This window comes from Amblyomma mixtum, chromosome 4 (assembly GCF_055824585.1).
Source record: "Amblyomma mixtum isolate Tamu chromosome 4, ASM5582458v1, whole genome shotgun sequence".
Lineage (NCBI taxonomy): Eukaryota > Metazoa > Arthropoda > Arachnida > Ixodida > Ixodidae > Amblyomma > Amblyomma mixtum.
Genome location: NC_143015.1, coordinates 39,235,950 through 39,263,655, shown reverse-complemented (window position 1 = coordinate 39,263,655; position 27,706 = coordinate 39,235,950). Strand labels below are relative to the sequence as shown.

The following is a 27,706-nucleotide window of genomic DNA, read 5'->3' as shown; positions in this document are numbered from 1 at the left end:
AAGACATTAGCAAACGTCGGCCAGCATGCGGAATTCCGCTGCCGGTGTCAGCAGCCAAACTGTGACTATGACGTCAGAAGTCGAGCTGATGTTAAGTGACGCGTACAAGAGCTCCTCCATATAACCGCCATCCTGCCGCAGCAGCCGGATTGAAAGCGAGTGAACGGACAGCTATTGGGCAGTTTTTTCTCACGCACAAATAGGCTTTGCGCGTGTATCATCCTCACAGGGCGCCATGTATCTCTTCACACACAAGGAAATGACCGCCAAAATTCAGTGGTCACCTTCATGCTTTTTGAAATGTCCAGCGCCAGCGCAACGGGCACGGTGAGGTTGTTGTCCGGTTGTGCTTCATCGAACGTCACCTCGATTCGCTTGGATATGTCCGGCCTTGGGAGGCTGGAATAAGAAAAGAATTCGCATTGATTCTCTCCTTCCTCAGCGTGCTGAGTAGCGCGTTTAAAAATTTGGGACGATTGCAAAGAATTTTAAGAGCCGCAACTATCCGGCAGGCATCTTTAAGAAATAGTTTGTCATGTCCATGGAACTCTGATCCTGGTTGGCACTTTTGCATTGCAGCCTTTTTTTAATTTCCTCTGATATCATTGAAAAGTCTAAAGGTACAAGAGAGAGAGAGAAAACTTTATTTACAAAAGAATTCGGGGAACGCCCCAGGGTCCCCGCACGACCCCACTGCACTCAAGTGTTTATGTTCCTGAGGTCCATAACACTGGCAGCACGGCCGGTGGCGATGGTCTGCACGGCCGGGTCCTCCGAGTGCAGCAGGGTCTCCCAGTCCTCCCAGGTCTTGAGGTTCTCTAGGTCCCGCGGGGGAGGGTCCGCCGGGCAGAGGGAAAGGATGTGGAGGGAAGAAGCGAAGGGTTCTGGGCATAGGGCGCAAGCAGGAGTGGGGAAGGAGGGATGATAGTGGGTTAGGGTAAGGGGCGAGGGGAGAGTATGTGTTTGTAATCTGCGCCAGAGTGTTGCGTGTCTGTTATCTAGGGAGGGGTGGGGCGGGGGGTAGAGCTGGCGAGAGGCTCTGTATGCCTGGGTCAGCTCACTGAATGAGTGCATGCGATCCTTCGTGAATCCCCGATCCGAGGCCACCTGAGCCCGGTTTAAAGAACCTCGGGCTAAAAGGTTGGCAGCCTCGTTTCCGGGATTCCCGGAGTGCGCAGGCACCCATATCAGCTCCACTTGGCGGGGCGGGGGTGCATCGGGCGAGTCCAGTATGCCAAAAGCAGGGACATGAACTCGGCCTCGAGCGAAATTTAGAATCGCGGTTTTAGAGTCAGTTAAAATATACCGGGCTTCCGTGCGGGTTATAGCAAGTGCAATGGCGGCTTCCTCTGCAGCCTCTGGGGACGTATCTGGAGGGAGAGGTAGTGTGAGGAGGGTGGATGAAGAGGAGTCCACCGCAGCTGCTGTCGCTTCATCACCCGTGCAGGCAGCGTCCACCCATACGGCGTCCGGCTGGGGGCCGTACGCTCGATGGAGTGCCTTTGCACGGGCTCTGCGGCGCTGCTCATGGTGGGACGGGTGCATATTCCTCGGGAGCGGCCTGATGAGAAGCTCTCGGTGAAGGGATCGTGGGATGGCGAGAAGGGTTGGGTCGTTGGCCGGTATTTTGATTCCCAGGGAGTCCAGGATATACCGACCTGTGGAAGTTTTTGTGAGCCTGATGTATTGGGCCTGTCGGTGGGCCTCCACCAGTTCCCCGATCGTGTTGTGGAGGCCCAGGCCTAGTAATCTGTCTGTGGGTGTGTTGAGGGGAAGATGAAGTGCTACCTTGAATGCCTTGCGAATCAAAGCATCCAAAGCGTTTATGTCATGTTTGGATAGTTGTAAATATGGGGTAGTATACAGTACACGGCTGAGGACAAAGGCATGAATGAGGCGACATAGGTCGCGCTCCTTCATGCCTCTATGATGTCCCGAAACCCTGCGGATGAGGTGCGATATCGCGCCTGCAACCTGCTTGAGTTTCTTGAGGGTAGTGGTGTTATTGCCATCGTTCTGGATGTGCAAGCCCAATACACGGAGGGTGCCAACCTCAGGTACCGGGTAACCATTCAATTCAATGGCAATGGGGGAGCGGGGACAGCGGTGGTTCTTAGGCCGGATGAGGAGCAGTTCGGACTTCTCTGGGGAGCAAGACAGTCCGATGGTCCGTGCGTAATTTTGGGTGAGGGTGGCTGCTTCCTGTAAGGTGTTCTCTATGTCGCCGTCACTGCCGTGGGTGGTCCACAGGGTGATATCGTCGGCATAAAGAGTGTGCTTGAGGTGGGGAATAGTTGCCAATTTCCGGGCGAGGGGTATGAGGGTTATGTTAAAGAGAAAGGGGGAAGGACGGACCCTTGAGGGGTGCCGATACTCTAGTGTGTAGGAGGTGGAAGACAGAGGGTCTAAGTGTATGTCAGCCGTGCGGTCAGTCAGGAATGCTTGAATGTAGGTATACGTGCGCACACCCACATTCAATGGGGATAGAGCAGTCATGATCGCCTGATGTTCAATGCGATCAAAAGCTTTGGAGAGATCCAAAGCTAAGACTGCCTTGGTGTGACCTGGAAGGTACAAGCAATATGTTGGAAAACAGGCCGCGCTAAATAACGAAACTTGTTTTCACATCCGTGCCGAATACATAAAATACCTAAACGTTCCCACGCGCCTCTCGATTGCGTAGTCGGGATACAATAGTTGACTGCTTGATCATTAAGTTGTGTGTTTTTATGTGGTGCGTTTTTATTTATTTTTTTGCTATCTCTCTGAGATTTCGCGTTGTATCCGGACTCGTTATGACGCTGAGAACGTCGCGCGCACCGCACATACGCACATGTGGCCGGTCAGATACTCAGCTTGCAAGAGCTCGCTCGACGAGCGAGAGTCCATTGGGCAGCGCTGCTATACCGAAGTTGAATAAAACGTCGAGGCACAAGAGATGTGCTCTCGGTGGCCACCATGAACCACAGAAGAGGAGCACCTTTGCAAAAAAAATCTGTCTCCCGTAACCGAGAGTAGAGTAAGCATGAAATGTTTACGGGCCTAATGTCATCTCGGCGGGCACCCGAACCGCACCGTACAGGAAGGGAGGAACGCCACCACCCGTTCAGCGCGATGCCTTGCCATTTGAACGCAAGGTTTTTGAGGAAAGGAAATGGCGCAGTAATTCTCTGCCATCTCGGTGGACACCCGAACCGCACCGTAATGGAAGGGAGGAACGCCACCACCCGTTCGGCGCGATGCCTTGCCCTTTGAACGCAGCGCTTCTCCCCCGGGCCCCTGTCCGCCTGCGCGGCTTTACTTCGATGCGGAAGCCCCTAAGAGATCACGTATGACAACGAAGTGTATCGTGGCATTTATGTGCTTTTTGCACGCGTTATTAGAAATCGGAAATTGTAATTCCGTGCATTATCAAACGCACAGCGATTGATATCTTGATAAACATTGAGAAGGCACTGTCAGCAGTTATTTTTCGTGACTCCTTTAGAGACCAACCGGCGCTTGCATGCCGGTCGCGTAGGAGGGCTTACAGAGTCTCGTTAAATCTCGTGAAGTCTCGTACGGTGCCCGGATGTTTTCGTTTCAGAGCCCGGATGAGTGTGTTGAGGATTTTGCGGGGTCGCAGTGGAGCACCAGAGAGAGACGACCAGCGTGGCAGGCTTCTAGTTCCGGACTGCGTGTGCCGGGCGTGCGCTCCGAGCACGCGCTGTTCATCTTTATTTTCCTCTAGCGCGGGAACGCCGATCTCAGCGCCAGCGCCTTATAGCGTCGCCGGGCGCTACAGGGCCCCCCGCCTAGACGGAACGTCGGAATGTGCGCTCGGTAAAAGAGAGGAGAGTAGAAGTGTCCAGTAAGTTCATGTCAGGGGCCGGGAAGAGCTGTCGGGGGGAGTGCGCGGGCTCAGGTGGACGAGCCTGGCTGCTGCGCAATGGGCGAATGATGCAGGGTGTCGAGCTGACAATGGACATCGGGGCAGGGTAGGCCATGATTGGGCCGTCACCGTTTGCAGTGCTGCCCGCGGACACAAGTGTCATCAGTGTCGGAACGTTGCAGCTGATGCCGATGGGAATTCGACGCGCCGAGTACACGATCACAAGCACAGGAGCGGACGAAACGGCTCCATGGACGGACAGCAGCTGTGGTGTGACCGTCGACACAACGGTGACAGCTGGGACGATGCGGGAGGAAGTTGCTGGGCTCAATTCCAGGTGCTTGGGCAAAGCGGGAGTGACAGTCCGGAGCGACTGGCCAGTGCAGATGCGCGTGTGGGCATGGTTGGCTGCAGGTGGCTGCCAGGAGGTTGTGGCAGTGACAGGCCGTGGAGGTGAGACTGCTACATCAGACGGCTGGCTGACAGCAACAGACACAGCTGGTGGAAGGACAACTGCCGCGCTACTCGGTGCGGGTAGCTCTACCATTCGTTGTTGAAGGTGGCTCAAGTCAGGCACCAAAGCAGACGCTTGCTGCGGCGGTGTCGAGCTGCCAGGGTCAGAATCCGAGAAGCGGTTGACCGTACTGAGGGCTTGGGGTGGGGCCTCTTGGGCAGGCGGTGTGGCCGCCTGGGTAGTGGGGCTGGTATCTGACAGATGCTGCGGTGCCAGCAATCTCACTTCGCCCTTAGCACGATCGCTCAGGTCAGTGACTGACGGCTTTGGCGGAATGAGCGATGAGGTGGCAGGTGAGCTTTCGGCTGGCAGCGATGCTACGCCGTAGGATAGAGAAGTTGGCGGAATGGGGCACTCGTCGAGGAAGAGCTCGACGGACGGCAGCACTTTTGGAGATGAGAGAAGTTGCTCACCGGGCTGTGCCGAAGACGCCGTATCGTCCTTATTGGAGGCGGTATGGCCGCAGGCGCTGAACATGGTGGCGCGAAGCGCATCTGTCGCTGAGTGCGCTGACGTGGCAAACGGCGGTGGGCCAGGCACCTCACCGAGCTGCTGAGGGAATGACTGCGGACTTGGGGCCGTGGAGTCATCGCACAGTACTGCTAGCGTAACCGGGGCAGCAGCATGTGCTGCCGGAAGCGATGCGGTAGCGTCTGGTGCGGTCGGTGCTAAAGAAGCCGGGCCGGGGACGCTGGACTGGAGTGGCGGCGAGGCGGCGAGGGGCTGCTGAGGCGGACCGGGTTCTGATGAAGGCTGCGTGGACGCGAGCGAGGCCGGTGCAGGGCCAGAGGCTGGCGGCGGCGAAAACGGGTCCGCTGCGTCGTAGAGCGGCGGCGGAACGTAGTAGGCGCCGAAGTACGCCAAGACGGCCGCACGCAGCTCATCGTATGGCCGGCCGCCGAAAGCAGAGTAGGTGAGCCGACGCAGGAGGTCGGGCGGGAGGATGTCGCAAAGGACTTCGTGTTTGAACGGCTGGATGGTGATGCCGTTCAGGTACATCGCAGCCTCCAGTTGGGCGAACCACCCGCCGACGCCTGCAGGCCGGAACGCCGGGAGCGGCGGGTCGAAACTTGGGTGCTGCCAGTACGCCATGCTGGAACGCCGCTGGGTAGAAGGCACGGTTCGCCGGGTCACCACTGTTGAGGGTTTTTGCGGGGTCGCAGCGGAGCACCAGAGAGAGACGACCAGCGTGTCAGGCTTCTAGTTCCGGTCTGCGTGTGCCGGGCGTGCGCTCCGAGCACGCGCTGTTCATCTTTATTTTCCTCTAGCGCGGGAACGCCGATCTCAGCGCCAGCGCCTTATAGCGTCGCCGGGCGCTACAAGTGGATTTCAATGCCCGGATGAATGGGTTTCAATGCCCGGATGAGTGGATTTCAGTGCCCGGATGATGGCTCTCGGTCTCGGCGTGACGTCACCACACTGCCGACAACGGGGGCTAAAAGCATTTCATGCTTAAAAAATGCAGGGGACACTTTGTTGACCTAAAGTGCGTTGAGGCGAAAGCCTTAAGCGTGGTGCCGCTAGTTGTGTCACTCATGTGTGGTTAAGATGTTTAGCTTCGCCTCTTATTACAATCTGGGCCATCGAGGGGAGCCTTAGAGACATGGAGGACCGCCTTCAGCAGGCCGCTTCCATAGTTGATGCGTAAGCTGTTGGCTGTGGGCTCCAATGTGCTCCAGCAAAATCAGAGCATCTGCATGTCAGAGCGAACCCAAAGGATAGGGCAGCAATACACATCTCCCCCTCAAGGTCCTCTTAGAGAGATGAAGGAGCTCCGGATTCTGGGCCTGTTCATTCCCCAATGATTTTAACTTGAAAGTAGCACTTCATCTTCCCCTCAACACACCCACAGACAGATTACTGGGCCTGGGCCTCCACAACACGATCGGGGAACTGGTGGAGGCCACTGACAGGCCCAATACATCAGGCTCACACAAACCTCCACAGGTCGGTATATCCTGGACTCCCTGGGAATCAGAATACCGGCCAACGACCCAACCCTCCTCGCCATCCCTAGAACCCTTCACAGGGAGCTCCTCATCAGGACGCTCCCGAGGAATATGCACCCGTCCCACCATGAGCAGCGCCGCAGAGCCCGTGCGAAGGCAATCCATCGAGCGTACGGCTCTGAGCAGGACGCCGTATCGTTGGACGCTGCCTGCACGGGTGATGAAGCGACAGCACTTGAGGAGGACTCCTCTTTATCCACCCTTCTCACACTACCTATCACTCCAGACACCTCTCAAGAGGCTGCATAGGAAGCCGCCATTGCACTTGCTATCACCCGCACGGAAGCCCGGTACACTTTAAGTGACTATACAACTGCGATTCTAAATTTTGCTTGAGGCCGACTCCATGTCCCTGCTTTTGGCATACTGACACGCCCGATGCACCCAAACCCCGCCAAGTGGAGCTGATATGGGTGCCTGCGCACTCCGGGAATCCCGGAAACGAAGCCGCCAACCTTTTAGCCCGAGGTTCTTTAAACCGGGCTCAGGTGGCCTCGGATCGGGGATTGACGAAAGAGCGCATGCACTCATTCAACGAGCTGACACAGGCCTACAGAGCCTCACGCCAGCTCTACCCCCCGCCCCACCCCTCCCTAGATAACAAACACGCAACACTCTGGCGCAGACTACATACACACTCTCTCCCCACACCCCTTACCCTAGCCCACTATCATCCCCCCTTCCCCAATCCGGCATGCGCCCTACGCCCAGAACCGTTCGCCTCTTCCCTCCACATCCTTTTACTCTGCCCGGCGGACCCTCCTCCGCGAGACCTAGAGAACCTCAAGACCTGGAAAGACTGGGAACCCCTGCTGTGCTAGGGAGGACCCGGCCGTGCAGACCATCGCCAACGGCCGGACTGCCAGTGTTATGGACCTTAGGAACATAAACACTTGAGTGCAGTGGGGCTGTGCGGAGACCCTGGGGCGTGCCCCGAATTCCTTTTACAATAAATTTTTTTTCTCTCTCTCCACTATTGCGAAACTATGGCGAACAGGTAGGGCGCATCCAACAAGCGTTTCCAACAAGCGGGGCGGTCTGCGGGTCAAGGACGCGCTTCGGCTCGTCTATGCCTTCGTGACTTGCCGGATCCTCTACGCCGTGCCGCACCTTCGCACTGCTAAGAAAGACGACGCGCGAATAGACACGATCATCCGCAAGGATGATCGCATTTGAGCCTTGTTCACTTGATATGGGTACCCGGCCACAGCAGCGTGACTGTCAATGAGATCGCGGATAACCTTACAAAGGCTTCCCTAGGCGGCCCTGTGTTGCCCATCATCCCGGCTACAGCGTATATCACAGCATCTAGGTTCCGGCGTCGAGCGTTATTAAGCGTGCAAGACACAACACTTTTAACATCGGTGGAATATCAGCATCTGAAATATTCATGGAGCAGGAAAATTTGTCCATCTCGGCAGCTAGAAGTATCTCTGACGAGGTTGCGCTGCCGCATCCCCCCTCTAAATTTCTATCTGCACAGATCTGGTTTGGCGCTATCTCCCCTCTGTGCATTTTGCCGTGAGCCTGAATCTATCGATCATTTTTGGCTACATTGTCGTCGTTTCACCTCTTTGATAGAAGACTGCTGGAGTTGCCCTTACAGCAACTTGGCCTCAGTTTGAGCAGCCCACACTTGCTATCATTTGGTTCCACCACACTTGGGTTCAGCCACAGGTCTGTTTGTGACGCTGTTCAAAATTTCTTGCTGGAATCTCATCGACTACCTTGCTAAAGCTTTCAGTATTTTCTTTTTATGCTTCATTTTTTTTTCTTCGAATTATTCTCTTTTCTCTCTTTCTCTCTCTCTCCAATCCAATCTCCTTTATATATATATATATATATATATATATATATATATATATATATATATATATATATATATATATATATATATACTACGATGAAAAAACTTACTCCACTGCTGATAACATAAGGAAAGAGTTGAAGTACACTTCTTAGAGAAACATTTATTTACCGACGGTTTCGGACTGTGGACCGTCCTTCATCAGGGTAAGGTTGTTTGTGAACAAAGACGATGCACTTGCTCACGGCACCGCACACAGATGGAGAGGGAAAGACGCTCTCCTTTGAGGAAACAAAACAAAACACAAAAAAAGCAAGACAGTGGCGGACAAGGGTGTTCCTGCCGATTAAGGGGAAAATGAGGGCTGCAAAGCGAGCAGACAAAAAAGAAAAGAACGAATTCAAGAAAGGGGAAAAGAGGGGGTGGGGGGGAGGGAAGGAGGCAAAAGGTTGTAGCGGAAGTGGAGAGGGGTGAGCTGTCTGCGAGGAAAACCGTTGAGAAGAAATATTGTGGGCGGAGGCTTCCTTCGGCGGGAGCGGGACGTTCGAACACGCGGGAAGAAAACATTATCGCGCCCGTTGCCTCACAGTGCCAACCGCCCGACAGAAGTGTAGTTACTGGCTGTTTGAATGTGAGTTACGGCGGCGGCGCGAGCACATCGACGTAGAGTTAACCGGCCAGACGCCGGACGGAAACCTGATCCCGTGGATGGGCCCCGCGGAGACCCAGCGCCAGCCCCCGGCCGCTACTCGTCAGCCGCGCGCCCCCTCGCAAAGACACAGCGCCGCCGACGAGGTCCCCTTTCCAAGGACCGAAATGGGGGGCAGAGCAACGAAAAAACGAGAGAAATAGAGGGCGTACGCAGAGCAGGAAAAAAAACAACAAAAAAAACAAGAAAACAAAAGAAGAAAAAAAGGAGAAAAAAGGAAAGAAAAGGAGGCATGAGAACTTGCAAAAAACTGAAAAAAGGGGAGGGGGGAGGGTAGCTTGCTAAGTACCTCCCTCATCTACCTCACCTTTTTGAAAAACACGAAGTAGCCCAAATTCACTTACGGCCCCTTGTTAGCGCCCTGCGCCTTCGTAAGGCAGGCAAGTAGAAAATTGGGCTATCTAGCTGGACGACCGACGAACGGGATTCACAGTGATCCACAACCATATTAGTGTATAGCAACACTCCTAATCCTCGTTCGCAAACCAATGTAATGTACTGAGTATCATTCTTTTCGTTCTATTTGAAATGGCATTTAAAAAAAGGGGGGGATGGAAGGCCCCTTTGTGGTTTACTGCAGAAGTCGTTTCAGCAGCAATGTTTGGGCATAAGGAAGAAAAGAAAGGTTGGGGTAGGAGACAGGCGGCATGTAGGAGCAAACACTCAAAATGGCATGACCTCAGGCGATTCAGTCGAAGAGGCTGTGAATCTCACTGGGCCTCTGATTTCTTAAGTGCGGAGAGAGCTCCGGGGTTCTCATTTATACCTGCCTGCACCGTATTAAATTTGAAAATAAAGTATGACTCCCGTTGTTCCCGCTCACGGGTATTTTTGAAACCGCTCTGTAGCAGAGCGACTTTAATTTTGTCGAAATCATGATTTTCTTGACGGACGTGTTTCGACAGGGGGAGGAGAGGAAGTGATTTGGCATGCGCGCGGTGATTATTGAATCGAATTCGGAAGGGATTCTCGGTCTGGCCAATGTATTGCATTTGACAGTTGCCGCACTCGAGCATGTACAGTACGTTACTACTGTCACAATTCAAGTTCTCTCGAATGGAGTGTTTGAAATTAGAATGTGTGCTCTGAGCCAACGTCGTTTTCTGCATGTGCTTGCAAACTTGACACCGATTCTTCCCGCAAGGCACGCAACCCGCAGGCTCTTGTTTACTGACAGTAGAGTGAACCACATAATTTTGCAAATTTTTTGGTCGTCGGTAGGTGACCCGAGGAGCCGTTGGGAAAATTTTTCAGAGTCGGTCGCTTTGTTCGATGATGTTAAAATGTTTTCTTAGAATTTTGTTTACATTCGGAAGGTTGTTCGCAAAGGTTAATACTAGATTAGAGCGGTGTTCATTGGGAGCTGCTGACGCGGGATCCCCAAACAGTTCGTTACGATTTCTCTCTTCCGCTTTTCTAATTGCATCGTCGACAATAGAGAGCGGATAGCGCTGATGATTCAAAACCTCCCGCATACGATTAGAATTATCCTTAAAATCTTCTGAGCGTGAGCACACTCGTTTGATACTGATGGTCTGAGAGTATGGAACAGAGGTTTTGCAGTGGCGTGGGTGGCAGCTCTTGTAATGGAGGTACTGTTGTCTATCAGTGGGCTTCCTGTAGACACTGGTGATTAAGATGCCCTGTTCTATTCGAATCAAGACGTCCAAAAAGTTAATTTGATTGGTCGAATAGGTGTGCGTAAAAGAGAGGTTTGGATGTATGTTGTTAAATGATGAGATAAACTGGATGAGGTGGTCCTCAGTGCCGGTCCATACCATGAATATATCGTCTAGGAAGCGTCTGTAGAAAGCCGTTTTTGTTGGATATGACCGGAGAAAGTCCGATTCAATGCTGTTCATGAATATGTTGGCATAGTTTGGCGCCATCTTTGTGCCCATAGCGGTGCCACTCGTTTGTAGGTAGAACGAGTTGTTGAATTCGAAGGAGTTGAGTTTGAGAACCAGATTAGTCAGTTCTGCGAGGGTACTTTTGCTGGGAGAATCCAGGCTTTTGTATTTCTCATACGATGTGATCAGAGCCCGGATGCCGTCATCATGCGGTATATTAGTGTACAGGGATACCACGTCCAGGGTTACCAGAAAAGCTCCTTCTGGAGCAGTAAATTGACTTAATTCTTTTAGAAAATGAGTAGTGTCACGAATGTAAGATGTGTGTTTAGGAGGGATATGCCTGATCAGAGAATCAATGTAGCTGGAGATTGGTTCCGTGAGTGTGCCAATGCCGGAAACGATCGGTCGACCCGGATGATTTTCTTTATGTATTTTTGGGAGCATGTAAAAGCGCCCTGGAGACGCATTTAATGGCGTCAGCGCCTTTCTTACGCGTGGCGGTAATTCACCTTCATCGGTGAGTTGTTTCAAGGTTTTTTCTATAATTTTGCTGTGCTCAGTGGTGGGGTCTGATGAAAGCAAGCGATAGAAATTAAAGTTATTGAGTTGGCGGTATCCCTCCTGGATATACTTTTCTATATCTAAAATTACTATGCCGCCTCCTTTGTCAGCGGGTTTAATAACAACGTCCGTTCGCTTGCTGAGTGATTCCAAGGCGTCACGCTCTTCCCTGGAAAGATTCGGTGGTCCCGGTTTGTGTGCCTCGAAGGCCTGAATGATGTCTCGTTGAATCGCTTTTAGATACATGTCCAGATGTTTATCCCTACCGGATCTCGGTGTCCACTGTTCCTGAGAGGGAGGGAATGAGTTGCAATTTTGGTTCGGCTTATCAGAAAAGTACTCCTGGAGTCTCAGATTTCGAGAAAAATTGTCGAGATCCTTTAGTAATTTGTATTCGTCATATCGGCCAGTATTTGGACAGAATTTCAGTCCACGTGACAATACCGATTTTTCCTCTTTGCTAAGGGGTGCGTTTGAGAGATTAATAATGTTCTCCTGTACATCCGAACCCTCCAATGTTTGATTAAATGGGGTTGCATGATCGCTTGCAGGCATGCGGGTGTATATAGGTTGTATTTTGTCCTCTCTTTGTTGCGATGCCACGGCGCTCTCTCTTCCTTCCTCAAGCTGCATGTTATCTCGCGAGAATTTCTTGCATTTGTTATTCCAGATTTGCTTAGTCTTGCTCGACTGAAAGAACTCAAGCTCTTGAGTCTCCATATCCGAAAGTACCACGTTTTGACGAGCTCGCCTCTCCTCACGGCTCAGTGATGCCAACATCTCTTTGCAATGGTCTGTAGTTATTTTCAGAAGGTTTAGGGATGCGTTAAGCAGAACTTGGCTCCAAGCTAGGCTATTGGTTTTCGAGAGATTGTTCATCGACGGCGTTAAAGACACGGAAAGGCCCTTGGGCACCGTATTTCATTTTAGGTATATTTCAAGGGACTTTATGTGGAGCTCGTGCCTGATCCTTTTGTCTATTATTTTTCTTAAGTTTAAAAAATTTCGAGAGCGTGTAGCAGCAGCTGAGGGGGGAGTGGGTGGCTGAGCGCGATCACACCGTCAATCCTGTCTCACTCGCTGGGCGGAGCCGCAGCGTCGCCTGAGGTCATACCTCGATTTCGGGGTCGAAGGTTTCTCCGCACAGCCGCTCCCGATGTCAGGTGTTCGTCGGCGTCTTTCGGCCGTTTGAGCTTCAGTTGCTCTAGGAGACGCTGATACGCTCAAAGTTGGACTGCAGGTCTCAGGTGCAAAATCCAGCGGCGCCTCCTGTGATCCGCAACAACTGTTTCGGGTGGTGGGCTTTCGCGCAGCAGAGTGTTCCAATTGGTGCCCACTGGCCGGCGGCTTGGAGGTGGATGGGGCGAAATTGAATGGTGGTTCCCTCGCTTCGCTGGCATTCGTTTCTGTCCTGAATTTTGGTGTACTGGTGATATCTATATGGTGATCCGAATTAGGGAGATGATTCTGCTGAGCTGGACTGGAGGATCCACGAACGTACTCAGAGATTTTTGCAACTTCTGAATCCGCTTCTCTATGAGAATTCACTGGCCGAATACTTGGATTGTCCGCTGGAAGCGTTCGCCGGAATACTCGCGTAACCGGCCTCCGAACATCCTCTATTCTTCGTGCCTCTTCGAGGGTAGGGAAGCAGTGGCTTGCCAGTATGTTGGCTGAGTTCTGGTGCTCGGCTACTGCCGCGTAGGTGGGAGGTGCTGTTGTAGTGCATCCTGAGGCGGGAAGGTGGTCAAGCCACGGTGCTATGCTGTTCCGTTGGATTGTCAGTACCAGGCTGTGAATGTTCCACGCAAGCACTGCGACACCGCCATAACTCGGATGCACCCCATCCGCGGCCTGGACCGTAGACGGGTGGAAGGCTTCCAGCGAGTGGTGCAAGTAGAAGACGTTGTCGAGTTTTTCGCTGAGCTGGGCAAGTTGGGAATTGAACCTCCCAGCTCGCCTGTTGAACTGCTGCACCGCTCGCCAATTACCGAACCGTCGCCGGCGGTTTGGGGCACGCGGGAGCACCAAGGTAGTGAATATGGCCTCGATTTGGGGGCGTTGGGTCCGGATAAAGTTGATAACGTCCACATAATTTTGGATGGTGGCGTGAATGTCCTCAGAATAGAGGTCGTTCGTCCCAACATGAATTATCACACAGGTGACACTGTGGGGCACAAAGTCGAGAAGGTTCGCAACGTCCCCGATTCTTGCTCCGGGCTGGATAACGAAGGCCGGGCAATGTTGGCTTGATGGGTCAAAGTAGGTCGAGACGTGCCTTGTTTGGGAGTCCCCTATCACAGCACATGTTGGAAAGTGATGAGGAAACTTCCATACGACGTTTCTTGAAGTGGAGTTTCTTGAATTGAAGTTTCTTGAAGTGACATTTCTTGAAGCAGCCATCGAAGGTGAAATATACTACGATGAAAAAACTTGCTCGACTGCTGATAACATAAGGAAAGAGTTGAAGTACACTTCTTAGAGAAACATTTATTTACCGACGGTTTCGGACGGTGGACCGTCCTTCATCAGGGTAAGGTTGTTTGTGAACAAAGACGATGCACTTGCTCACGGCACCGCACACAGATGGAGAGGGAAAGACGCTCTCCTTTGAGGAAACAAAACAAAACACAAAAAAGCAAGACAGTGGCGGACAAGGGTGTTCCTGCCGATTAAGGGGAAAATGAGGGCTGCAAAGCGAGCAGACAAAAAAAGAAAAGAACGAATTCAAGAAAGGGGAAAAGAGGGGGTTGGGGGAAGGGAAGGAGGCAAAAGGTTGTAGCGGAAGTGGAGAGGGGTGAGCTGTCTGCGAGGAAAACCGTTGAGAAGAAATATTGTGGGCGGAGGCTTCCTTCGGCGGGAGCGGGACGTTCGAACACGCGGGAAGAAAACATTATCGCGCCCGTTGCATCACAGTGCCAACCGCCCGACAGAAGTGTAGTTACTGGCTGTTTGAATGTGAGTTACGGCGGCGGCGCGAGCACATCGACGTAGAGTTAACCGGCCAGACGCCGGACGGAAACCTGATCCCGTGGATGGGCCCCGCGGAGACCCAGCGCCAGCCCCCGGCCGCTACTCGTCAGCCGCGCGCCCCCTCGCAGACACAGCGCCGCCGACGAGGTCCCCTTTCCAAGGACCGAAGTGGGGGGCAGAGCAACGAAAAAACGAGAGAAATAGAGGGCGTACGCAGAGCAGGAAAAAAAAAACAAAAAAAAACAAGAAAACAAAAGAAGAAAAAAAGGAGAAAAAAGGAAAGAAAAGGAGGCATGAGAACTTGCAAAAAACTGAAAAAAGGGGAGGGGGGAGGGTAGCTTGCTAAGTACCTCCCTCATCTACCTCACCTTTTTGAAAAACACGAAGTAGCACAAATTCACTTACGGCCCCTTGTTAGCGCCCTGCGCCTTCGTAAGGCAGGCAAGTAGAAAATTGGGCTATCTAGCTGGACGACCGACGAACGGGATTCACAGTGATCCACAACCATATTAGTGTATAGCAACACTCCTAATCCTCGTTCGCAAACCAATGTAATGTACTGAGTATCATTCTTTTCGTTCTATTTGAAATGGCATTTAAAAAAATGGGGGGGGGATGGAAGGCCCCCTTGTGGTTTACTGCAGAAGTCGTTTCAGCAGCAATGTTTGGGCATAAGGAAGAAAAGAAAGGTTGGGGTAGGAGACAGGCGGCATGTAGGAGCAAACACTCAAAATGGCATGACCTCAGGCGATTCAGTCGAAGAGGCTTTTCATCCTCTCCGTGCCCTTCTTGTGGTAGACTCCCCCGGTGTTCCTCTCCCGTGTGCTTTCCTTTTGCCTTTACTACGTACAGGTGAATACCAACCTATTCCACCCGATTCTTGGCCGATCCCCCAGAGTGGGTATGTGCCATTCTGTCGTATGCTACAACAACAACAACAACAACATCCGCAAGGCAACTCTAAGTGAGCCCTGGATCTCCCGGTGGCTACATCTGATGGCAAACTCAAGGCATTGGGGTTGCTAAACTCCTACCAGGAGCTTCGGCAGGCCCACCTCGTACACCAATACAAACGGCTCATGCAGATGGGCCCCGGGCGCCGCCTTCTTAACCGCTTACACATCCAACACGATTGCACTCCAGAGAAGCCGGAGCGTATCCCAGGAGAGTGAAGCCATATGCTCTGGGTCTGCCCGCTCCCCCGCAACATGGACACCGACATGCGCAAAAACAGACGACAAGCGCGGGCACGGGCTCTTGAGAGAAAACACGGCTCCCGAGGACCGCTTAACCTCTAAATTGCTTAACCTCTCAAAACACATCTCGGAACACCCGCGCCTCTTCCGTCAGACGGGGCCCATTAGGGACGTATCCCATCCTTCAAAATTCATCCGTCTGATTATTGATTCCGACAACGAGGACAGCTGCCCCGCTCCTTCCGCCATCACCCCCTTGATGGCGCATGTATGTGGCTCTGGGGCAGCCAGGCCCTCCTCCCCACCCCTAAAAATTTGAAATCATGACGAGACACCTTAATCAAAGTTGTTCCGCCATCTCCAATTCGGCCATGTCACCTTAAATAATACATTGGAACTCTAGAGGCGTTCCGCCATCTCCAATTCTGCCATGTCAACTTGAATAATACATTGGAACTGTAGAGGCTTTAAAGACCGCCCTAAGCGGGCCAATTTCCGCTTCTACCTTTAGAGTCCCTACCAGCCGCGGTTGCACCCCAGGAGGGAGGACTGGGCGCCACACTTTCAAATTACACGACGTTCCAACAGGATCCCTCGTCTTGTCTTCTTGTTCACAAAGCCTACACAGCCAACCTAGTCGATCTCGACCTCCAGCTCGAGTATTTCTATGTAATGGTGACTGTCCTCCCACTGCGCCGCAGTGACCCGTCGTTGCATATACTCAACGTGTACTGCTCTCCCAAACTCATGCGAGTGACTTTTGCGGAGCTCTTTAGCCGTGCGCTAAGACAGCCGGTCGTGATGCCCTGCTGATTGGGGGCGACTTTAACGCTCCCAATCAGCAGTGCGGGTATCGCAAGGAGGGGTCGCGCGCACGTAAGCTGGTGGAACATGCGTCCACGTTGGGCATCACCCTCCACATGGACCCCGTCCACTCAACAGGGCTAGGAAACTCCATGACACGGGATACGAGTCCGGACTTAACCTTAACTCGCAACATACGACACGCAGACTGTCTCAACACTAAGGAGACCCTCGGTAGCCACCACTGCATCCAGCAAGCCCGTCGCAGTCTCGTCCGCCGTTGGCGACGCCAGAAACACAATAGAAAGCTTAAAGCTCGAATTCCCGAGCTTACCCAGAAAGCGGCAGAGTACGCGGACCAACTCGCCGACTCCAACTGGAGGAATAGATGCAACACGGCCGCGCGACAAATGTCCAGCCGCAACACGTGGCGTCTCTTTCGAGCCCTAATCGACCCTACTGAAAAACGAACCGAAACACAAAAACATTTGCAGCGAGCCATGCGCGCTTTCCATGGCCTCACAACTCAACTGGCACAGAAATTTCGGGACCGGTATTTGTGCACAGCCCAAGACAGCCGTGGATCTGGGTACTCTCACGCAGGCAAAGAGAACACGGAGCTGAATCAACCTTTCCATCGGGGCACTGCGCCAGGAAGGGATAAGGTCACCGGCAAGCTTTTCACGAACCTGCCCGACTTGGCATACCAGTCCCTCCTCACCTACATCTATGCAATTTGGCGCAGTGACACCCCGCCTGCCAATCGACTGGAAAACTGCTCTGGTCACTTTTATTGCTAGAGCAAGCGAACCAGTTGACACAGATAACCCTCGCCCCATCTCTCTCACTTTTTTGTGGGCAAACTAATGGAGACGATGGTGCGGGATCGGTTATCTGCATGTCTTGAAAAGAAACGTGTCTTTGGGAGCACCATGTTCGGATTCCGCCCACATAGATCCGCACAGGATGTATTCCTGAAACTCAATGGGGAAGTCCTTGACCCCCCGAATGCCCCCATAATGACCGGGTAGTACTCGCCTTGGATCTTAAAGGGGCATTTGACAATGTAACATACGAGATCATACTAACCTAAGCCAGACCCACTGTGGCCTCAACGCATTCCAATACTTATGCCAATTTCTAATGAATCGTCAATCCTACATCGAAATCCCAGATAGAGAGCATGGCACTTACCTACTCCGCATGCGGGTAACCCCCAAGGCGCGGCGCTTTCCCCGCTGCTCTTCAATCTGGCTATGATGCACCTACCGGCCCAGCTGGGTGGTGTCGCCGGCGTGCAGCACGCCCTGTACGCCGACGACATCCCCCTATGGGCCACGCAGGGCGGCACCGCGGACGTTGAAACCAGCCTGCAAACAGCGGCGACGATAGTAGTCCGCTACGCCCGCCGCTGCGGTCTTCAATCCTCCCCTCAAAAATCGGAATTTGTGCACCTCCGCCCCTCACAGAAGTGCACAATCAAAAACTCTCTTTGTCTTGAGAGTGGTACCATACGCGAAACTGACGAGATACGGGTACTGAGACTCTACATCGACAAACACGGACAGCCAGACACTCCATTGGCCAAACTCGGTAAGATGGGGGACCAGGTGGGCTGCGTGGTCCGCCGGGTTTCCAACAAACGCGGGGGGTTACAAAGTAAGGATGCTTTGCGGCTGGCAAACGCCTTCGTAACCAGTCAAATTTTCTATTCGACTCCTTATCTCCACCTATGAAAACAAGAGGATGATGCGCTTGAGGTCATCCTTCGCAAAAATTTTAAGCGTGGCCTTGACCTCCCCACTACTACTTCAAACAGCCTGCTTCTGGACCGTAGGCTGGTGAATACTTTCCGGGAGCTCCGGGAGGCGCACCTTACAAACCAGTACACGCGCTTGTCGCTAACGGAGTCGGGTCGCCGCCTTCTTGCTCGACTCCATATCCAACACACACCTCCAATGGAAGACAGGTTTCGCATCCCAGAACTGTGGAGACCTGCCCTCCATATGCGGCCTCTTCCAGCAAACATGTCACTCGAAGACCATAATGGTCGGCGCCTGGCACGAGCGGAAGCGCTAGCCCGACATTATGGCAACAAATGAGGTGTATAGTATACTACGTGGGCGCCTCCGGTCCTCACCACGGGGGATGGTACACGGCGGTGGTAGTTCACAACAGCAACACAGTTAACGGCCTTACCTTCCGAGCCAGCAGTGCAACACAAGCAGAAGAGGTCGCGATTGCTCTCGCGGCCTCACATTCCGATTCAAAATACATAATCACCGACTCGCGAGGGGCTTGTCGGAACGTCGAACAAGGCTATATTCCCTTCCTGTTCTATCGAATCTACCAAAATTGCATACGGGATACGGACCCCGCACACCGTTACCTTGTATGGGCCCCTGTTCATCAGGGGTTGGCAGGAAACGAGGCAGCAGACGCCGCCGCCCGCCCGCTCTCCCACCGGGCTGTTTTCTCCCCACACGATCAGGAACCCGATCCTAATCCGATCTATACCTCCAAAGATGTTACAACCTACTTTCAAGACAGTCATTGCCTTTACCCTAGCCGTAAGGTGGGGGACGAGGTGGGCTGCATGGTCCGCCGGGTTTCCAACAAACGCGGGAGGTTACGAAGTAAGGATGCCTTGCGGCTGGTAATCCAATACATTGCTGTGCCCGGCAGCACTAAAACAGTTTGACCTGTCTTTAACGGCGGCGGCCCGCACTGTAGAGCGGTGTCTTCTGACACCTATCACATGGTCTGGGCCTGCCGCTCCAACCCGGCTATTCCCCCTATCCCCAACACAACCCGGGAGGACTGGGAGGCGACCTTGCTCTGCTGCCACGACTTAGAGGCCCAACAAGCCTTAGTCGGTCGCGCCCGGGAGGCGGCCACCGCTACTGGGGTTGCATACAAGGGACCTCCTTCCAGTGCTTGTAAGGATCAGTCCCTCACGGACTCATCCAAACATACCTCCTGTCCCGTCTTAATAAATGTTTTCACCACCACCAATAACCGGTGTTTACTACGTAGACGTAACAGGGCCATCGCCCACGGGATTTTACACGCCCGCTGTCGTTCACCAGGAAATGCACGTTGATGGACTCTCCTTTCGAGCCTTGAGTACAATGCGAGCCGAGGAAGTAGCAATCGCACTTGCTGCCGCTCAGGCCAATTCGAGTATCATCATCACGGTCTCCCGGAAAACATGTAATCATCACATGGCAGGGGAGCCCCCCTCTCCCTTAGCCGCTTGCATTCTAAGACGAACTGCCACTGATCCAACACCGAAAAGAATCATTTGGGCTCATGACCACCATGGCTTCGAGGTAATGAGGCCGCTGACGCGGCTGTACAGCCTTTGTCAAAAGTTTGGAGCCCAGAGGGTTTTCTTTTGAGCCGCACTGTGTCGTCGTTAATGGATCTCTAGCGTTCCAAATTTCCTGGACATGAGAAGATTTCTGGTACTGCCTCGTGCAATAGGTAGGACTTCCACTAATGCTCCTGGAGTCCCAATATAAAGCTTACACGTGAACCCCCTGGGCTCTAAACTTTTGACAAAGACTGTACGTGCGCTTACTCACCGGGCTCCTCGTCCCAGCTATTCTTTCTCGGAGACTAACCAGCCGCTGCTGCGGTTCAGGGAAATATTAACGCATTATAGCGATAACCACCGCTGTTTCCCGGCCCCTGCAAAGGGGCTGAGTAAGATGGGGGAGCGAACTTTAAGGCGTATGCAGTCAGGTACTCTACTCTGTCCTGCAATCATCAAACATTACGATCCTAACACGGGTCGGCGATGTCTGCACTGGGAGGGAGAGCTGTGATATCTTCCACGTGGTGTGGACATGTACTCAAAAATGGCACCTCCCCCGTTCACCTACCCTTTCCCGAGAGGCGTGGGAGACTGCCCTCCTCAACTGCTCCTCTCTCGAGTGCCAAAGGGCTCTGGTCAAATGGGCGCGAGACGGGGCCTCGTCATGCGGTGTCCCGGACTAGGCACGCCGACCATGTAGCTGGGCCACTCTGTGGCTCCCAAACTATTCTACCAAATAAAAGTTTTCACAACCGCCATCATCGCCCGTTCGGCTCTACGCCTTGCTTGTCGGTAAATTGGTTTTTGAGGAAAGGAAATGCATCTGTTTCGCATATCTGGGTGGAGAACTGAACCTCGCATTAACAGGTTAGGAGGAAGATGGAAGTGAACGAAGGCACCGTATTCACTAGACTCGCCTTTGTTCATTCCAAACCATCGAGCTGCCTACCCCTTCTAGAGAGGCATGGGAGACTGCCCTCCTCAACTGCTCCTCGCTTGAGTCCCAAAGGGCTCTGGTGAAACGGGCTAGAGACGGGGCATTGTCATGCGGTGTCCCGGACTAGGGACGCCGACCATGTAGCGGGGCCACTCTGAGGCTCCCAAACTCTATTTCAGCAATTAAATGTTTTCACCACCACCACCACCATGGCGGAGTAGTTAGCGTGCTCGAAAGGCACTCCGGAGACCCTGGTTCATTTCCCCAACTCGACCAATTCCCTTCTCGGTTTTATTCATTTACGTGGACTGACTGGAGAGGTTAATTAGGCTTATTGGTTAACTAGGCAATTAACTAAACTCAGTCCAACTTACTCGGAGCACCGCTTGGCTCAGTGGCTATGGTGCTCGGCTGCTGACCCAAAAGACGCGGGTTTGATCCCGGCCGCAGCGCCTTGAATTTCTTTGGAGGACAAATTCTAGAGGTCCGTGTACTGTGCGATGTCAGTGCACGTTAAAGAACCCCAGGTGGTCGAAATTTCCGGAGCCCTCCACTACGGCGTCTCTCATAGCCTTAGGCGCTTTGGGACGTTAAACCCCACAAAACCACAAAACCATTAATTCGTTGCATGGTTACTAGCCGAAGTACAATTGGCCCCGTTTGAAAATCGCGCACTATGACGTCACGACCATTTAGGCCAATTGAAACAAGGTCAGCGTAGCTACGGTAGCCACCTGAGGTCTCGCTTTGGCTGTCGGATTTTTGCTTTCGCAGCAAAATTCAGGGGCACTTTGACAGTATAGAGTGTGTAGAGGCGAGTGTTTTCCGCAACACTTTTAAGGCGAAAGCATTTAATAGCTCACACTGTCGTGACCAAGACGTGTTAGCAAATTTGTCCGCGTTTCAGATTGGTCGAAATGGTCGTGATGTCACTGCGCGCGAATTTTGACGTATGTCCACCGAAATATGTGAGACATTTACTGCGCAATTTCCTTCCCTCAAGTACAATTTTCATTTTCTTCATTACGGCCCCTCTTTCTCTTTCTTCTTTCACTCCACTTCGTCCCTTCCTGTACAGTGCCACGGCCGCTTGATGCAAAGCGCCATGCGAGGTTTGCGCTTTGTATCTAGCGGTCGTGACAGTGCGTTCAGGTGTCCACCGAGATGACAGAGAAATACAGCGCCATTTCCTTTCCTCAAAAACCGTTGCGTTCAAAGGGCAGCGCATCGCACTGAACGAGTGGTGGCGTTCCAAGGACTCCCTGGCAACGCTACAACACGCTGTCTTGTTCCACTCCTAAAGGCACACGCCGAAGATGGCTGCCCAAAAAGTACAACGCGGCTACGACCCGGACGCCATGGCCTGGTCCGAGGTTTCTTCAACTCCAACGCCTGAGAGCCCCGATTCTGCGCCCATCCAGAACCCGAGCCTCTTCAAAATAGTGAACCCGCACCCGCTGTCATTAACTCGACCCCATCATCCACAGACACTTCGAGCACCCCTCCCGCAAAGAAACAACGCACCACAGACTCCACACCCCCTCCCGTGCCCTTAGAAATAGACGCTAAATTAGCAGCACTCGAAGCCAAATTTGACAACAAACTAAAAGAGCTAGATGCACACCTTGAGGCCAGATTCAATCACCCTGCCCCCAACCTCACCGAAAAACTTCAGCAGCGCATGGACGCTATGCTTACCAAGATGATGGAGCTCTTGGAACATAATCTTAACCATCGCTTTACCCAACTTCAAACCCCCTCCACTCCCCCCATCCTTCCTCCGCAAGCACAAACCACCTATCCTGAGCCACACATACCAATTGACACCCGTCTTACTTCCATCCTCAATCCCCCCACCATCCAATATGGCGGGGGGGAACACTAATAATCTACCCATTTTAACTTGGAACTGCCGCGGCTTCCGGGCAAAGCGCGCGCCTCTGGAACTTCTCCTTCCCACCTTCACACCCACGCCCAACATACTACTTCTACAGGAGACTGCACACCGGGCAACCCTCCCGTGCTACACATCTACACACTCGGATACCACTAACACACCCAGGGCGTCCACACTCATCCACCGCAGCCTCACCTACGAAACTCATCACATCACGTCTGAGACGCCCTGCGTGATCACAGAACTTATACATCACACACATTCACTTCCTTCTATATTTATAGCAAACATATACCACCCCCCGTCCCTGCCGATGGCCCCGCTAGCAGCACTTCTGCGAAAGCTACACCATCTAGCAGGGAAACATCCCCTACTCATCGGTGGGGACTTCAACAGTCAGCATACTGACTGGGGATACACAACCCCGACACATCGAGGTCGCAGGCTCTGGCTGCTCTTGCAGAACCTCCAACTCACTGTGCACAACACGTTTCAGACGCCTACGCGGATCGGCAACAGTGTCAGCATGGACACCAGTCCTGACCTGACACTGAGCCGCTGTATCCGCGGCGTTACCTGGAGCAGAACACAACATACACTGGGCAGTGATCATTACATTATACAAATCACTGTTCCGTACAAACCACCCCGTCACGCAAATACAATACACAAACTCATTAACTGGAATGCATTTCGCGCTGCACGCACCGCCCTCCCAGACGCTCCCATCGCAGACATCGACGAATGGGTGCAGTCACTGAAGCATGACGTTCACCACAACACGCGAGACATTGAAACTACAACCGAAACACCTACCCTTGACACACGCCTAGCCCACCTCTGAGAGGCCTATCACAGCATCCTAGAACGCTGGAAAGGCAACAAATACAACCGAACGCTTAAGAAGCGGCTGGCCGCGCTGCAGACACAAATCCAACAGCACTCTGAGGAGCTCTGCCGATCCAACTGGGGATAGATATGTGACGGAATCGCCGGAAACCTGTCCAGCAAACGCGCATGGCAACTCCTCCGACATCTCATTGACCCCACGCGAACCAAATCAGCAACACAGCACCACGTGACACGCCTCACACATGAACACATTGACGATCCCGACACCCTTCTAGACACACTTCAAACCATGTACACATCTCCAGGTGGTGGTGGTGGTGAAAAACTTTAATGAAAGAGAGCTTGAGGGTTAAAAAAAAAATAAATAACCCTGCTGCATGGTCGGTATCCTTAGTCCGGGACACCGCATGACGAGGCCCCGTCTCGCGCCGCTTGACCAGAGCCCTTTGGGACTCCAGTGTGGAGCAGTTGAGGAGGGCAGTCTCCCATGCCTCTCGGGTGGGGGTGGGGGAGGGGGGAAGGTGAGGATTCTGAGTACATGCCCACACCATGTGAAAGATATCGCAGATCTCTCCACAGTGCGGGCAGCGCCCATCTGTGTTCGGATCGAAGTGTTTTGCTATTGCAGGATTCACGAAGGAGCGCATGCACTCATTCAGTGAGCTGACCCAGGCGCACAGAGCCTTACGCCAGCTCTACCCCCCGCCCCACCCCTCCCTAGATAACAAACACGCAACACTCTGGCGCAGACTACAGACACACACTCCCTTCACCCCTTAACCTAGCCCATTATCATCCCTTCTTCCTCACTCCGGCATGCACTCTATGCCCAGAACCATTCGCCTCTTCCCTCCACATCATTTCCCTCTGCCCGGCGGACCCTCCCCCGCGGTACCTAGAGAACCTCAAGACCTGGGAGGACTGGGAGACCCTGCTGCGCTCGGAGGACCCGGCCGTGCAGACCATCGCCACCGGCCGTGCTGCCAGTGTTATGGACCTTCGGAACATAAACACTTGAGTGCAGTGGGGTCGTACGGGGACCCTGGGGCGTGCCCCGAATTCCTGTGTAAATAAAGTTTTCTCTCTCTCTCTCAAACTAGTGAAACGCCGCTCCCGCAAGCGGAACGCCGCCTCCAAGAAAGCGGGCGCCACGTCAGCAGGCCGCTGAACACGGCACAACGCTGCTGCGCGCGCTGCGGCGCTTCACGGAGGGGCCCGGTCTAAGACCGGACCCTCTTGGAAACCAAAGCCACTTCCGCGTCTTCATCCAGAAGACATCGTCATCATCCTGAAGCCCCGGGTGACCGTCGGTCTCAGGGATGTATACCAACATGGCGAGCTGGGAGCAGCGTTCGCGGCCTACCTGGCCGCCAAGGCCGCAGCATCCCTTAGCATGCTCCCCACATAGGAGCAAAACCTGATCGTCGCAGGCACCAGAGACCCGCACGCCGTGGACAAGCTTCTGCGGGATTTTCAACTATCATCACCGAAGGGCCAGCTCTCCATGTACGGCCAGTTGAAACTCACTGGAGACGTGTGCCGCGGCGTCATCGCTGTGGCGAAGCACGAGACCAGTGAGTCCCTCCAAAACAAGGTCCAGTGGCGTGCTGGAGAGCTTACCGATATCCGCAAGCTTGGCAAATCAGACGTCGCGGTGCTCACCTTCGTGGGCAAAGTGGTGCCGCGATACGTTCATTATAACTGCAAGGTGACCCTTGTGCGTGCGTACAAGAAAACCATTCCGGCCTGCCTGCAGTGCGGCACTGCGGGCCACCGAGCAGACACCTGCCCCTGCCCGGATGAAAAGTGTGGCCTGTGTGGCCAAACGGCGCCGACCGTCGACGGAGTCAAGGCGCCGCATGAATGTACTCTGTCCAGTGCAGTTTGTGGGCAAGCCCACGCTACCTACTCCCGCGACTGCACGGGAAAATTCCGGCAGCTCAAGGTGAATGGCCCCAAGGCTAAACGGCCAGGGCTTCCAAAAAACCAGCGACCTGGCAAGCATCCAAGTCATTCCAAATCAGGTGCAGGTGGCGGATTGCCGCGTGGTGCTCACGGCACCGACCAAAAGACATTGCCACCTTCTTCACCGTCGGTGAAGCCAGCGCCCGGGAAGAAGACGGCGCCTCCACCGCCCAGCGGCGGAGACACTGGCCACTTCGCGGCCCTCAAGACAATTGGCACTGCCGACGCCCGGGCATCAGCACCTCAACACGAGAAACAGGTGAGAAGCTGGGCTGAGATCGCCTCCTCTTCCTCCCATCCCTCACCCTCCCTCGTAACCGTCTCCGCACTCGACGCGGAATACAAAAAAAAACAGATAAACGTGCTCCGGGCACAGAATGAGCTTTTCCTCAACAAAATTAAAAATTTAGAGTCAAAATTGGCGTCCGCCGCACCGAGCCCGCAGAACTCGGACGCAATGGAGAGCGACGCGGATATCTCACCTGCCCTCGTGACAGCCATCTCTGCGATGGAGGAGCGCTTAACCTCTAAATTGCGATATATGATCGAGACCGCCATGGACCAGATCTTGACAACGGTCAAATCTCCCGTCCCCGCGGTGGTCTCAAAACACATCTCGGACAACCCCCGCCTCCTCCGTCGGACGGGACCCATTAGGGACGTATCCCGCCCTTCAAAATTCAACCATCTGATTATTGATTCGAACAATGAGGACAGCTGCCCCGCTCCTTCCGTCATCACCAGCTTGATGGCGCAAGTAACTGGCCCTGGGGCAGCGAATCCCTCCTCCTCCCCGCCCCCCAAGAATTTTAAATCATGGCGAGACACCTTAATCAAAGGAGTTCCGCTATCTCCAATTCGGTCATGTCAACTTCAATAATAGAGTGGAACTGTAGAGGCTTTAAACGCAGACTGGCTCAACACCGAGGAGACCCTCGATAGCGACCAGTGCATCCTTAACACTACACTAAGCACACGCCCCCTCAAGCGTCCCAGAACACAAGCCCGTATCCCAGATTGGACGAAATTCATGCAAATTTTTTCACGCACTTGATAACACACCCATTTCCGAGAACCACCTTCTACACCTCTGGGAAGCCCGTCGTAGCCACGTCCGCCGTTGGCGACATCAGAAACATAACAGAAAGCTTAAAGCTCGAATTGCCGAGCTTACCCAGAAAGCGGCAGAGTACGCGGGCCAACTCGCCGACTCCAACTGGGTGGATAGATGTAACACGGCCGCGCGAAAAATGTCCAGCCGCAACACGTGGCGTCTCTTTCGAGGCCTACACGACCCAACCAGAAGCATGAACCGAAACACAAAAACATTTGCAGCGAGCCGTGCACGCTTTCCCTGGCAACACAACTCAACTGGCACAGAAACTTCGGGACCAGTATCTGTGTACACCCCAAGACTCCCGTGGATATGCGTACTCTTATGCAGGCAAGGACAACACGGAGCCGGATCAACCTTTCCAGCTCCATGATCTGCGGGCGGCTCTTGCCAAAATGAAACGGGGCACTGCGCCAGGAAGAGATAAGGTCACCGTCAAGTATTTGACGAACCGGCCCGACTTGGCATACCAGTCCCTCCTCGACTACATCAATAAAATTTGGCGCGGGGACACCCGCCTGCCAATTAACTGGAAAACGGCTCTGGTCACATTTATTCCTAAAGCAGGCAAACCAATTGACACAGATAACCTTCGCCCCATCTCTCTCACCTCTTGTGTGGGCAAACTAATGAAGACGATGGTGCGGGATAGGTTATCTGCATATCTTGAACACAAACATGTTTTTGCGAGCACCATGTTCGGATTCCGCCCACACACATCCGCACAGGATGTCCTCCTGCAACTTAATCGGGAAATCCTTGACACCCTCGAATGTCCCTATAATTACCGGGTAGTACTCGCCTTGGATCTTAAAGGGGCATTTGACAATGTAACACACGAGATTATACTCACTAACCTAAGCCAGACCGAATGTGGCCTCAACACATTCCGATACATACGCCAATTTTTAATGGATCGTCAATCCTACATCCGAATACAAGATACAGAGCATGGTCCCTACCTACTCGGCACGCGGGGAACCCCCCAAGGGGCGGTACTTTCCCCGCTGCTCTTCAATCTGGATATGATGCACCTGCCGGCACAGCTGGAGGGTGTTGCCGGCGTGCAGCACGCCCTGTACGCCGATGACATCACCCTGTGGGCCACGCAGGGTAGCACAAGGGACATTGAAACCAGCCTGCAAACAGCGGTGACGATACAGTCCGTTACGCCCGTCGCTGCGGTCTTCAATGTTCCCCTCAAAAATCGGAATTTTTGCACCTCCGCCGCTCACAGAAGTGCACAACTAAAATCTCTCTTTCTCTTGAGAACGGTCCCATACGCGAAAGTGCCGAGATACGGGTACTAGGACTCTACATCCACG

The 27,706-nt window shown here is 53.3% G+C and overlaps 1 protein-coding gene across 1 annotated transcript in view; it reads right to left on the bottom strand.

The window, feature by feature from the left end:
* LOC149346286 (calcium-activated chloride channel regulator 3A-1-like) overlaps positions 1–27,706 on the bottom strand; it is a 77,113-nt gene that overhangs the window by 25,588 nt on the left and 23,819 nt on the right. Inside the window, exon 6 of the mRNA XM_089541278.1 lies at positions 285–399. Within this exon, the coding sequence (XP_089397404.1) occupies positions 285–399 (115 nt within the window). The remainder of the gene's footprint in view (positions 1–284; positions 400–27,706) is intronic.